Source organism: Crassostrea angulata, chromosome 9, assembly GCF_025612915.1.
Source record: "Crassostrea angulata isolate pt1a10 chromosome 9, ASM2561291v2, whole genome shotgun sequence".
In the NCBI taxonomy this organism is placed as follows: Eukaryota; Metazoa; Mollusca; class Bivalvia; order Ostreida; family Ostreidae; genus Magallana; species Magallana angulata.
The window spans coordinates 39,370,082-39,384,222 of record NC_069119.1 but is presented as its reverse complement, the minus strand read 5'-3'; the positions used below and the strand labels follow the sequence as shown (position 1 = coordinate 39,384,222).

Here is a 14,141-nt window from a genome sequence, read left to right as displayed (position 1 = left end):
CACGGTTCGGTCTGCTTTATTTGGAAATCAAAGAGCCCCGAAAATATGCCCCCGACAAGCGATGCCTTACTTTTGCATATAAAGAGAGTGCACTACCAGGCACTGATATGGGTGGAAATTGAGTAATGGTGGTTTGGTGCCGATACTTATGACTTTAGATTCCATCCCGGAAGCTTGCTTGGATTTGATAGCTTGTAACTGCGTCACAGGTTGTAGAACTTAAGGTGTGGATGCAAACGTGCCCAAATACAGTGTATGGACCTTTGCAAATGCAAAACCATTAACAGAGATGAATGTAGAAATAATACATATAGTTAAAAACAGAACAAAGATAATTCGGACATGTATTTTTGCGGTGGGTAGGAGTGGTATTGTTTTTATTTTTTACAGTGTTATATTTGTTGTAACTGATACCCAAGCATTTTTTTCCATCAAAGATACCTTAGGACAAATCTGGCTGTCCGCCATTTTGAATCGCCATATTGACCTACTTAACGCCTTTTGAATTAGGTCCAGCATGTGTCTTCAGACTTAGCTCACTCCAATTATGACAAAATACTATGCTGCATCAAATAATGAATGTTTGTCTTTATTTATTTTACCAATCAAAGATACTTAAAGAAAAAATAATAAAATATAACTGTCTGCCACAAAATGATTTTTGATTGCCATTTTGACCTAATTGTACGACCATTTTGTTAGGTTCAGCATATATTTTTTGACTCATTAAACCCCAATTATGACAAAAAACTATGTTTTATCGAATAATGATTGTAAATCGTTATTTTTTTTAATCATCAAAGATACTTAATGAAAGAATCATGTAATCTGGCTGTCTCCCATTTTGAATTGCCATTTTGACCTTATTAACTAATTATGAGAGACAGTACATTTTTTCGGACGCAGAACACTCCAATAATGACAAATATTAATGCTGGGCCAAATAATAATTAGTTATGATTAGTTTGTACCCATCAAAGAAACTTTAAGAAGGAATTATGAAATCTAGCTGTCTGCTATTTTGAATCGCCATTTTGACCTATTTAACGCCATTTTCAAGATGGCCAGCATATTTTTTCGGAATCAGCATACCCAAATTAGGTTAAAAAACCATGCTGGACCAAATAATAATTATTTGCCGTTAGAAGGTTTTTTTCACTTAATCGGACCAGACTACTAATAAAAAAAACCGTAGAGATGAAAGCTCAGTCGTATTGTGAATTTTACTTTTACCAGTACAATGTAATGCAAAGAGGTTTGGTAAATGCTGCTTCGTGCCACAAAAAATCGCAAATGTACTTAGGCCAGACATGTACTTTTAAATTCTTAAAACATTTGAATAGGTGAATTAGAACCATTTCAACAGGATCTTGGACTTTGGGTAGTTGTGGCAAACAGCAATGTAACGTAGGCCTGTCTATTTCTTTGTATTCCACTCAGCCATGGCTCTTTGAAATCAACAAGGTTTGTCTGGCTTTTGAGTTAAGACTACGCTATTGATGCGTATATATATCGCTTGAAATCGCGTCATTTTTATCTTGTTTTGACACAAGAAATAGCTAGGTACGCTCTACTGAAAGTCCAAAGTCTTGTTAAAATGGTTCTAGATAAATTCAATAGTGGGTTTACATCACATATAATCGTAGAGAGAGAGAGAGAGAGAGAGAGAGAGAGAGAGAGAGAGAGAGAGAGAGAGAGAGAGAGGGGGGGGTGGGTGGGGGTTGCAGAGGAAGTGGTTATGTTTTGAATTTTTACTGTAATTACATGTTCGTGTTTCCTTAATTGAATTCTTTCTGAGAGGATTAGAGTGTCCCTCACCCCGACCCCCAGTTGATAAGTACAAATACATATAGTTCATTATACATATTCTGAATGGAGTAACCGTCATGGTTTGATGAAGTCAAAATGTGTATTATCAAGATTTTGAGTTGTTATTTTTAAAACAATAGAATGCTGTCTTTGGTGATTCATGCGGGATATGACGGTAAAGACATGTACATTGCAGATAAATACGCGTTTGTGGGTTGTGCATTTCTTTTTCTGCGTTGGCAGTGACATACTGTACATGCATTCATGTACCGCAAAAATTATCAAAGGAAGCATTTTATTGTTTATACAATGTATTTACATCTTTCTTTAGATAATTATTGTGAATGAAACAAATGGTAAAAGTTACTTAATTGTGTTTATATACATCAGTAGCAAAAAGAAATATTGGCCAAATCGTCTTAATCGTATGTGAATTTGAGTCTGACATCATCATGATTGTTTCGTGCGGTCCGATTTTCCTGAGGTCGCTAAATGTTTCAGCCCTGTCAGTTTAGAGAACTATGAATCAAATCACAATCCGTTAAATTTTCTTAATTGGTAGACTGAGAAGTGAGACAAACAATATTATACGTTCGTGTTAAATACTGATATCTGATTGGTTTAGGCGCCGTTGATAATCCGTTCTATTACCATCAGCGTTAGCAACGGATAGCACAACGAATTGCTACATGCTTGAAAATCATGCGCCATTTCTATATAAAAGCAGTACAATTTTCTTTAAAATAAGACATTCAGTATAATAAAATAAATATATAGTGCCTGTTTGGGAGGGTAACTGTGGAAATTGACACCCCGAGACAACCGCGTCGGTTGACAATGGTTGTCTCGGAGTGTCATTTTCAACAGTTACCCTCCTAAACAGGCACTATTTATTTAATCATACATGTACGTACACGCAGATCCAAAAGAAATTGTAAGGGAGACTTTATTGTACCATAGCTAGGTGGACTTTCCATTGTAAATGTAAAATGATGTGGTATATCCCTAATTTACCGTAGCTAAGTGTATTTGTTTAAACATGTAACGATTCAATTCTACTCAATTCCCAGGACAAAAAAGGTGATGTCTTTGGAAATCCAACTGATGTTTATAAAGAAGATGGGGGAATAAGATGGCCCAAATGCCCTTTCGGTTTAGTTGTAAAATACAATTTTGAAAAAAAAAATTTCAATTAAATCTATTCAAATTTATTATTATACAAGTTTACAAAAGCGCAATTTCTAACTATATTCAGTTTTGAATATATTTAACAAAAGATAAGAAAAAAAATATTGCCTGAAATTTTTGTGGTATCGAACCCATAACATAATCAAAGTACTGAAGAACTGACGGGAGTTGGTTTTGTCGATGATTATTCATTTAAAAATCAATGATACATGTATGTTATTTTGCATGACAAGTACATGTAGTTTCTAATTTGAATTACGCACATTTTCATAATACGGTATGAATTTTTGGACTTTTTCCACAAGAATCTCGAGAAACCCCCATATGAATCATGTCAATGATATTTAAAGATAAAATTAATTCAATCAAACTATGTATCAGTGATAGAAATGTTTCTCGAAAATTGTATGGATCCAAGCAATATTGAACTGTAGTCTCGTTCGAAACCAAACGCTCGGCTGACACCGTAAATATCCGACAAGGATTTACGGAGACAGCCGAGCGTCGAGTTGAACGAGACTATATTGAACTCTGGCGTAGGAATACATACGACTACAAAAAATATTTAAATTGTTCGTACCATTTAAAACCCGACTATTTTCAAGGTATTTATAAATAAGTTTCCTTGAAAAAACAATGCTTTAGCATACATTACATCGAATTTATCAATTATTTCAAGAACTAAGTCTTGTCAGCAGCAATTATTTGTGCTGAGGTCCAAACACTGTTTCACTTTCGGTTTGTCTGAGTAACTGCATAGGAGAGTTGATTAAAATCAACTCCCAAAAACCCTAGATATACAAGGTTAGCTTGAGTCATGATCAGGTACTCTAACCACTGAGCCATTTCAGACACAACAAAGTAGGCTGTTGAAATATTATGTGTGACTTTGACCACGAACTTACGGACTTGTATTATTTTTTCAAAACGTTCAATTGTTGGGATAACAAATGATAATTTTAATGTATAGTGGGTCATCTCTCCACGTTTTTTTTTATTGAAATCGGTTTTTTTTCCAATAGACCTTATTTAGACTATGAGAAAAATATGGAGCACAGACCCACTCTATAAAAGGAAATGCCTTGAAGTTCTAAAAAATGACAGTATTTGGAGGTTTTGATACGCATAAGCCTGTTTGAGTCAACATATTCCAAGTATTGAACATATTTATAGGTTAAAAATCAATGATGTGTTAAATAAACTGTGATTTCATCAATATTCGTTGAATACCAATTTTCGTGGATTTCGTTGTTGAGATGATCCATGAAATAAAATGTTCATTGAAATGCAATTTCTATTAACATTTTGTATTGAAAGGGTCATTGGCCACGAATTTACGTATCCTTGAAACTGTGATTTTCACTTTATCCACGAAAATTGATACCATTAAATATTAATGAAACCACAGTATATTGCTTTGAATGTTTTTTTTAGTATCACATTTATTGATATTTTAATTTTTCAGTAGCTCGTCCGACCGTGTATGGGCATTGTACACGCCTTATCCACCCATCTTCTTTTTCTCCAATACGCCACCAAGTGAGGATGATGTAAAAAAAAAAAAGGTTGACCTCAAAGAAAGACATACGAAAGGCCACTTTCATGGCTTACCCCAAGTATTCTACTGTGGGGGAAGATTTATCTCCCCCTTTGCTGCATGACCAGTTGTATTATGTGAATGGTATAGAACTGGCAGCATCTGTCATGGGAATGAGTTCCATTGCAGAGAAAAATGTCGCACTGTTAGCTTAAAATTACTGGCATGGCAATCTAGATAAGATTGATGACCTTTACTTAAACCCAGTCTCAGAGAAAGACAAAACAGAATTGTAAGATAATGGTGCAATAATTAGATTATTTTGTTACAGATAAATATATATATATATAAATTTTTTTCTTTTTACAATGTTTTTCCATTGTCATGTCCATGTTTCAGTAAAAAATTTCCATTTTTTCTTGCGAGGTTATTTAATACAGATTTGGTATGGTATGTATGGTAGTCGAATACAACTGCATATAAATGATGATGCTTAAATACTATTAACACAACTGTTTTGTACATATTATTATACAGAGACATCATCAACTGATAATAACTGATGTATGCATACATACCAATTGATGCATTGATGTTTTTTGATCTCATTCTTTTTAATTTATTGGTGTGTTAATGCCCTTTTAATCACTATTTCAATTCTGTACACAAGTTTTGTTAAAGGGGCATGGTCAAGATTTTGGTCAAAATATATTTTTCGATGCTTCAGTAAGGCATTTTTAATAGGCAACTAAAATGTGAGTGTTATAAATTGAGTTTATAAGCAAGTTACAGAGCTTACAATTCTTTGTTAGGTACCAGCAAACATTCTTAACTTTGAAGTAAAAATCCCAGTTTTAGACCTAAAATAAATGTGTTAAATGTTAGGAATTGTTTGTTGATGCTTGAAATGAGTAAGAAGATTTATACAAATCATATTGAAAAAAGATTTTTTAATGGTACAGGGTATATTGAATCTATAAACACAAACAGGACAAGAGCTTTGTTTTCATTACAAAGAACTGGGCCCTGTATCTTGCTAATAACTCAAAGACTGACTCTCAAATTTCATTTGATTATTAGAAATGCATTCCTAAAGTATATTTGTAAATAATAGTAACAAAAAAATAGAATTTGACCAAAATCGTGACCATGTTCCTTTATGAATAGGGAAAGTCAAGTGGGGTAATCTACTCTTTATTTAAAAGTGAGTATTGTAATCCTCAACTAGTGAAAATTCTACACGTAAATTGTATGGTTGATCACATTCATATAGAAATTCTACCCGTAAACCGTATGGTTGTTCACATTCATATAGAAATTCTACACGTAAACCGTATGGTTGATCACATTCATATAGAAAGTCTACACGTAAATTGTATGGTTGACCACATTCATATAGAAATCCTACACGTAAATTGTATGGTTGACCACATTCATATAGAAATTCTACACGTAAACCGTATGGTTGATCACATTCATATAGAAATTCTACACGTAAATTGTATGGTTGACCACATTCATATAGAAATCCTACACGTAAATTGTATGGTTGATCACGTTCATATAGAAATTCTACACGTAAATTGTATGGTTGACCACATTCATATAGAAATTCTACACGTAAACCGTATGGTTGATCCCATTCATATAGAAATCCTACACGTAAATCGTATGGTTGATCACGTTCATATAGAAATTCTACACGTAAATTGTATGGTTGATCACGTTCATATAGAAATTCTACACGTAAATTGTATGGTTGACCACATTCATATAGAAATTCTACACGTAAATCGTATGGTTGATCACATTCATATAGAAATTCTACACGTACCGTATGGTTGATCACATTCATATAGAAATTCTACACGTAAATTGTATGGTTGACCACATTCATATAGAAATTCTATACGTAAACCGTATGGTTGATCACATTCATATAGAAATTCTACACGTACCGTATGGTTGATCACATTCATATAGAAATTCTACACGTAAACCGTATGGTTGATCACATTCATATAGAAATTCTACACGTAAATCGTATGGTTGATCACATTCATATAGAAATCCTACACGTAAACCGTATGGTTGATTACATTCATATAGAAATTCTACAAGTAAACCGCATGGTTGATCACATTGATAAAGAAATCCCACACGTTAACTGCATGGTTGATCACATTCATATAGGTTATAATTTTTGTTGTGACTTGTAAACCTCTTGATCAACACAACTTGCATACAATTTTTTTCAAAATGTTTAAATTTTTAGAAGATTTAGGACGTGGGAACATATTATGTTTAATGTAGGTCGCGGGTTTGCTTTCATCAAATTTTGTATGCAATTTAGACAACTTGAGTGGTCGTTTTGTGCACATTCGTTTATGATGTCATAATGGAGACATCCCAAGATTTCCCACTTCTGTTGCTTACTCTCTCTCTCAATAGAGAGAGAGAGAGAGAGAGAGAGAGAGAGAGAGAGAGAGAGAGAGAGAGAGAGAGAGAGAGAGAGATTACTTCAGAATGGAAAATCATCAGCTGTATGGTCTTGATATGATTTAAAAGTATTCCTATATTTTGTACCTCACTAAGAGACTGGGAGAAACAATGAAGAAAATCCAATATCACCAATTTCTTTTATTTTTATTAAAAAATCATGAAATTAATAAAACATACTTAGCTTGTATACTTGCTTGACTATATTTTAAAATATATAAATAAGGTACCAATTATTAAAATGAAAATTTAAACCTAAAACAATTTCAACCATTCTCATAAAGCAATAGAATAGTGTGCAATAGTACAGATGTATGTTTAAAAAACAGCATGAGGCCCATGGGCCACATCGCTCATCTGAACAACAGTACCTTGTAACATTCTTTTTCATAGCATATGCTATTTCCATTTAAACTTTGAACCCCTTACTGGGCCCAAGTATTGGTTCTCACAAAGTATGGCATTATTGTGCTCGATATGAAGATTTTTAAACAGTTCTCAATAAATATTTCTGTTTAACTTTAAACCCCTCTTGGAGCCCCAGTATTAGTCTCACAATTTTACCAATTTAGAATCTACAATAGCCATGGATGCTTCCATAGTAATCTCACAAACTGTTGCACTGTAGTTCTTGAGAAGAAGATTTTCAAACATGTTCCCCATATATTTCTATGTTGAATTTGAATCCCTTCTGGGCCACGATATAAGTCCACAATTCAGAATTTTCACAATTTAAGGATGTTGCACTGTAATCTCACAAACTGTAGCATTGTAGTTCTTGGGAATATTTTTAACACTTTCCCTTTATAATCCTATGTTAAACTTTGAACCCTGTCTAGAATCTTCACTATAAATATAAGCTTTTTAGTAAATATTGGCAATTCTGGTACAGTGGTTCTTGAGAAGAAAATTTTTAAAGACACACAACCTATACTCATTGTTTTTCAAAATTATCTCCCTTATAAAAAGGGTTTAGCCCTTTATTTAGACAATTCACAATTCCCTTTAGACAAGAATGCTTAGTATCTATTTTGGTTAAATTTGGCCCAGTGGTTTAAGACATGAAGTCAAAAATGTGAAAAGTTTACAGATGGACGGACGACAGGTGATCAGAAAAGCTCACGTTAACCTTTGGTTCAGGTGAGCTAAAAAAGATATCTAATGTTTAAAACATACATAAAATAATTATCTTAAGCTACGAGGTTAATTGTAATATTTTAATACATAAACAATAACAAACAAAAAAATAACAATAATATAATCTGTGTAAATAAGCATATGTATGTATACACATACAGAAGAAGGTAGGGTGGGTTAGGAGGAATGTCAATCTTGAAATTCTGGGACTGCTTTATATTATATAAATTAACATCTATAGGCCAAAAAATTATATGTATAAATGGTTCTCAGGCACTCCTGTACTTGCTCAAATGCATCCGCATTTATTGTATTTTATTGCCACATAACTCAATGATGAAAATTGAATTATTCCCCTTTGCAAATTTTGCAATAAAACATAAAATACCTGCATGCCTCATTAAATTTTTAACTCTTGGTCTGACAACCAGTATTTTAATTCTTTTGGCCTTAATCGCAAAATTAATGAACATTTCAGGATGGGAGTCGATCAGGCTAGTTGGGAGTTCTATTCCACTACTGGTAGTTCAGATTAATATGACATATAAATTAATACAATTATATATAAACCAACAGTATAAATTAATACAATATAAACCAACAGTAATCAAAGATTGAGACATGTATTAATGCATATATAACATGTGCAATCACAGGAATATCAACACAGTTCTGAATATATACATTGAAACTTTCTAAAATTTGGAGACTTTTAATACAATGAATTGACTTGTACTGATAATATACTTTGAACCCAAATTATATTTCATATCTTTTACTTATAAAAATCTAAAATAAATCATAGCTTATCATAAATATATTTTAAAACATTGATATTGTGCGTGTTATAAAGTACATACTAATGTTTAAAACAAGGACATTTTTCTTTCGGATACATATACAATTTCACTTTCATGAAATTCATTTTGTCCAATAATCTAATTTTATTTGGTAATAAATGTAACAAAGTTTAAAATAAGGCATAAAAAAAACAATTAATAATTTTTGAAATGCTTTTCGAACAAAATCCATATAATATGTTTTTTAAAACACTTTTTTCACAGAGTTTGCTTTTCTACATGTGTAAAATACAATTAAAACTATAAATAAAGGAAAACAATGCATTCCGCTCTATATAAAAACAATTGTAAAAATAATCAAAATGTTCACGCATATGTTCTCAGGCTGCTGCATGATTTGCAGTTGTTTTTCATCCAGTTTGATGTGATTAATGGTCTCATATTCTTAAAAAAATATGTAAATTATATGCATCATATATTTTCATTCAGCAGCTGTTTTATATTTTTAATATATATATATATATTTTTTCTCTTTTATTTTCTATTGCATAGATATACAACATAGTGACATGTATATTCTTAGTACTATATTTTTCTTTTCTTTATTCCTTATAAAATGATAAAAACTTAAAATGCATAGAAACAAGCTAAATATTAAAAACTAAAGAATCTTTAATCACAAACAATTCCTAAGCTTTAATGACAGGCCCATTTTTGACTAACAAGGATTCAATCAAATCAAATTAACAAAAACTAACAAATTTTATTCTTTATTAACACATGAGATTTAAAAACATGTGATGTATTTCTATGTAAAATTAAACCTCACTTAAGACCCAATCCTCCTCAAATTATCTCATAACTTCCCGTAATATTTCCTTAACCTCCACGCTAATTTTGGTTGAAGTAAATATTGGTCTAGTGGTTCTAGAGAAAATTATATTGACACTGGTGGGAAATATTTAGATGACAACTTCGGAGTTTAGACAAAATTTAACCGGAAAAGCTTAAGGAGGTATGGGACACTTACATATTGTGACGCATTGTTTATCGAAATAAACAAAAAAATAAAGTGTAATTATGTAAATTGTTTCTTTCCCAGTACTGTCACCTAACAGCGTAGCGCAGTGGGTTAAAGGGTTTACTACAAATCTGTAGGTCATGAGTTTGAATCCCGCTTGAATTTTTATGTCTCCAAATATTTCTAAAATCTAATTTTTGGTTAAATATCATAAAATTTGAAATTTCTACACCAGTGAAAGTATTTCAATAATAATGTACTTTAATCCACATCAATATTGACAGATACCATCTTAATTGAGAATTAAGTACAGCTAACCTTACTTGTTATTTACAAGAATATTTCAATTACTTACCGTATTGATTCCATCTTTAGGTTAAAAACCATCGGGTTAGAGCAAATATCACCAGGAGGACAACGAATATAAACATGGACATGAAAACTATTTTTCTTCTTCTCATCCGTCTCTGAAAAAGAAATCATAAAAACTTCAAAATGTAGTGTTGATTTTTTAAGCACTTTCCTATGTGTAAATTGCGCATCTAAATAAATTCATACCCCTTTATTTATATTATTTCCAAAATAATAACTTTGTATACTACACGTATCGGGTACAGTAGATTCCTTATTTTACACCAGTATTTAATTTCGATTCAACCGTGTAAAAGCATCAAAGAGCGAGAATATTAAATTGCAAACACCGGATTTGTATCAAAGTTTCATAAAGTTTACATTCTGTTTGAAAAAAAAAAGCGAGATTTCAAAATCCTCGAGGTTCTTGGGATTTTATGTGGATATTATTAATTCCTTGCATTTAATTAGGAATCTAAAGTATAACGGGTACAAAGCCTGCAGCTCTCAACATTTTTGTTTATTTTTGGTCTCTTTTAGAGCCATATATATAACTATATACCAAGTTTTGATTCACGCACTTCAAAAATATTTCATTCTAGATATACCGATAGAAAAGATATTTCAATATGATGATAACAATATGCCAGAAAAGCTGAAACTTGTGTGGAGGCATCCTCAGCTGGTGTAAATTCAAGTTTATTCAAATCATGATCCCCAGGGTTGAGTTGGGCCACAATGGGGGGGGGGGGCAAATTTTTAAATAGGAATGAATAGAGAAAAATTTAAAAATCTCCTTTTCAAAAAGGGTTTTAATATCCCATACAGGCGATTGGTCCCAAACTGCTCAAATGCCTGTACTCACATCTAGTTCCGATGGAATCTGTTGATTTTGTCCATACTGTCCATATCCAACTCCACAAGTAGGACCTATTAATGATTATATAATATGTAAAACAAAATTTACTTACAAAATATGAAGACTTTAAGTAAAAAAATAACATCATGCATATGATAAATGCAAATAAAATTATGTTCAAACTCCTTATCCATGAATCCAACATGTCCAAAAGCCAATAGTAATGTCAACATCACTTCCCAGTATTTTGGGCAGTTGGTTTGAAATAAAGAATTCAAGACAAGATGTTCTAAAAAAAAAAACCACTTTGAAATCTACCTTGATATGCTGCTGCTGTGTTGATGGGATAGCCGGACTGGGGTGGATATGGAGAAGATGGATAGCTGCTTGGATATTGTGAATACTGTGGATATGGTAGCCCCTGTGTACCCTCAGAACTCAATAAATGGGGCTGAGTATCTGAGGTGCCAGTTGTGGTAGCACTTAACCCACTTTGAGCTACAGGGTAACCGCTTGGATCTGTTGTTGGTGGGATGCCAGATGTTGCCTCTTCGTATGATGGTGGTGCTCCGTATTTGGAAGGATCTAAATACAAGCAAAAGAAAAGTTTGGTTACAAAACGAACCATTTTAACAAGACCTTGGACTTTTGGTTGGACGTAGCTCTCTATTTCTTGCATCAAAACAAGTTAAAAATGACGCGTTTCCAAGAGAAATATGCACCGGTTGCATAGTCTTAGCTCAAAAGCCAGACAAATCTTGTTGATTTCGAAGAGTCATGGCTGAGTGGCCAGCAAATAATAGACAAGCATACATCACATTGCTGTTTGACACAACTACCAAAAGTCCAAGCTCTTGTTAAAATTGTTCTATATAGATACCTCATCGACTGTAAAGAAAACAAGGACCAAAAGCATTTGAATTTGTGGCACAGCTTATTTTTTAAGGAACCTATATTGTGAATCCAGATCCTTCAAAATGATTAATCCACTTCCTTTCTGATTGAGCATACTGTTCACACGCTGAATTATGACACAAAAACATAAAAAATTGCAAACATCTTTAATGTGAATCAGCTGCATCCTTGAATTCATTACTTTTCGTTGATGTATGTACCTTTTAGAAATAAATCATCGGCTATTTCATTTACACAGCCCACTTATATAAAACCTCACGTGAAAATTAAAGTCAGGCGATAATATCTTAATATCAAAGCTGCTTAAGAAATCAAATTTTTGTTGAGTATTGCAGTTCTCAAATAGATCCTGAACAATTGTTTATATATGGGATATAAACCTACATCAAACTCTGAACCTTCTTGTGAGGCCAACAAATTTTCGTAGGGCAAAAGTCTTAACAATTACGGTATAAAGAATCATCTGGCTGATTAGTTTCTGAGAAGATGATTTTTAAAGATTTACTCTACATATTCCTATGTAAAACTTTGACCCCCCCCCCCCCCCCCCAATCCATTGTGGCCCCGGGAGTGTCATTATTTTCACAACTTTGAATCTACACTACCTAAGGATGCTTCCAAACAAGTTTCAGCTTTCCTTGCTGATTAGTTTTTGAGAAGAAGATTTTTAAATATTTACTTTATATATTCCTATGTTAAACTTTCACACACCCCCCCCCCCCCCCATGTGGCCCCACACAACCCCCAGGGATCATGATTTTCACAACTTTGAATCTACACTACCTGAGGCATCTTTACTAGCCAAGGGTTTTCGGTCCACTTTGGTGATGTGGTTGCGCTATCTAGCGAGCAACTTGAGTTGCGCCCCTTGCATATTTACATTTTAATTGAATTAAACAACAGGTTATATACACACTACGGCATTAATACAACTTGAAAACATGTTGACTACCGAATAACAGAACATAATTAACGATGCTATTAAATATGAATTAAGTTATAACCTAGGGAAAGCACGGAATGTTTTATCCATAGTGTTTCGTAGGGACCTGTACCGGGAGTAAAAAAGTCGCCGATTTATATGAAAGCTTTCATGCCATAAAATACAATTTCGGATGTTAAAAGTGGCAGTGATTTCATTTCAAAAACAGTGAATGTGGTAAAATGGGATTATAAAAGAGCAACATTGTAGGTATTTGAGATTAATCATATAAAAATTAGGCGAGATACAGCTCAATATATATATATATATTATTTTTTTTGCTAAGAAGCGAGTACATGGAAATTCTATCGTTAAACCGGGTCCGTAGGACATCTGTTATTTCAACGATAAAACATTCTATCTAAGATAGGGAATATATCTCTCTCTTAGTCTTACCCCACATTACGGCTTATTGATAGAAATTCAGAGGCCTGTGCTGTGTGCGTTTCAAAAAAATGTTGTTTACAAAAAAAATCAAACTGCACTGTGTTAAATCTGCGCTCTGTTCAACAGTCACGCCGTTTACATATTAAATATATTTAGGACATTAGATTGAGAATAAAGAAATGATGAAAAAATGAAAAAATACCATTATAAGACATTTTAGCCTACTATTTTCCTTCTTCTACGTCTAATGACTCAAAAATACCGGAAATGACGGTAATGCAGACAATTGTGGAGTCGGTTGAGGACGTTTCCGAAATAACTTTTTAATATAATTTATGGTGCAACCGTTGGGGCGAGCGCAGCCTATGATTAAATCTGGATGAATTATTCGTATTATTATAATAATTTAATTATAGAATAATATGAGTATAGGAATTTAATGATTGTATGAGTGTCACAGGACCGTGCACTACCACCCCCCTTTCTATTTAAAAAAAAAATTATTTCTTGTATTAATTATCGTTAACAACCCCTTATATATGTCTCCAGTCAAAAAATAAAAGAAATATCACGACTCGGTAGCATTTTTTAATCACACTCGTTTCCCCTATAGATAAGCCTTTGGGTCCATTTGGGTAAATCGACGCACCCCCTTC

At 32.9% G+C, this 14,141-nt stretch overlaps 1 protein-coding gene across 1 annotated transcript; it reads right to left on the bottom strand.

The window, feature by feature from the left end:
• Positions 1 to 7,161: 7,161 nt before the first annotated feature.
• Positions 7,162 to 13,789, bottom strand: LOC128163929 (uncharacterized). Its single transcript, XM_052827621.1, has 5 exons — positions 13,688 to 13,789; positions 11,520 to 11,786; positions 11,208 to 11,272; positions 10,347 to 10,458; positions 7,162 to 9,414 (listed from the first exon to the last, which is right to left on the bottom strand). Exons 1-4 carry the CDS (start codon positions 13,698 to 13,700, stop codon positions 10,363 to 10,365), a joined length of 441 nt encoding a protein of 146 aa, XP_052683581.1. The 5' UTR covers positions 13,701 to 13,789; the 3' UTR covers positions 7,162 to 9,414; positions 10,347 to 10,362.
• Between the last annotated feature and the right edge of the window lie 352 nt (positions 13,790 to 14,141).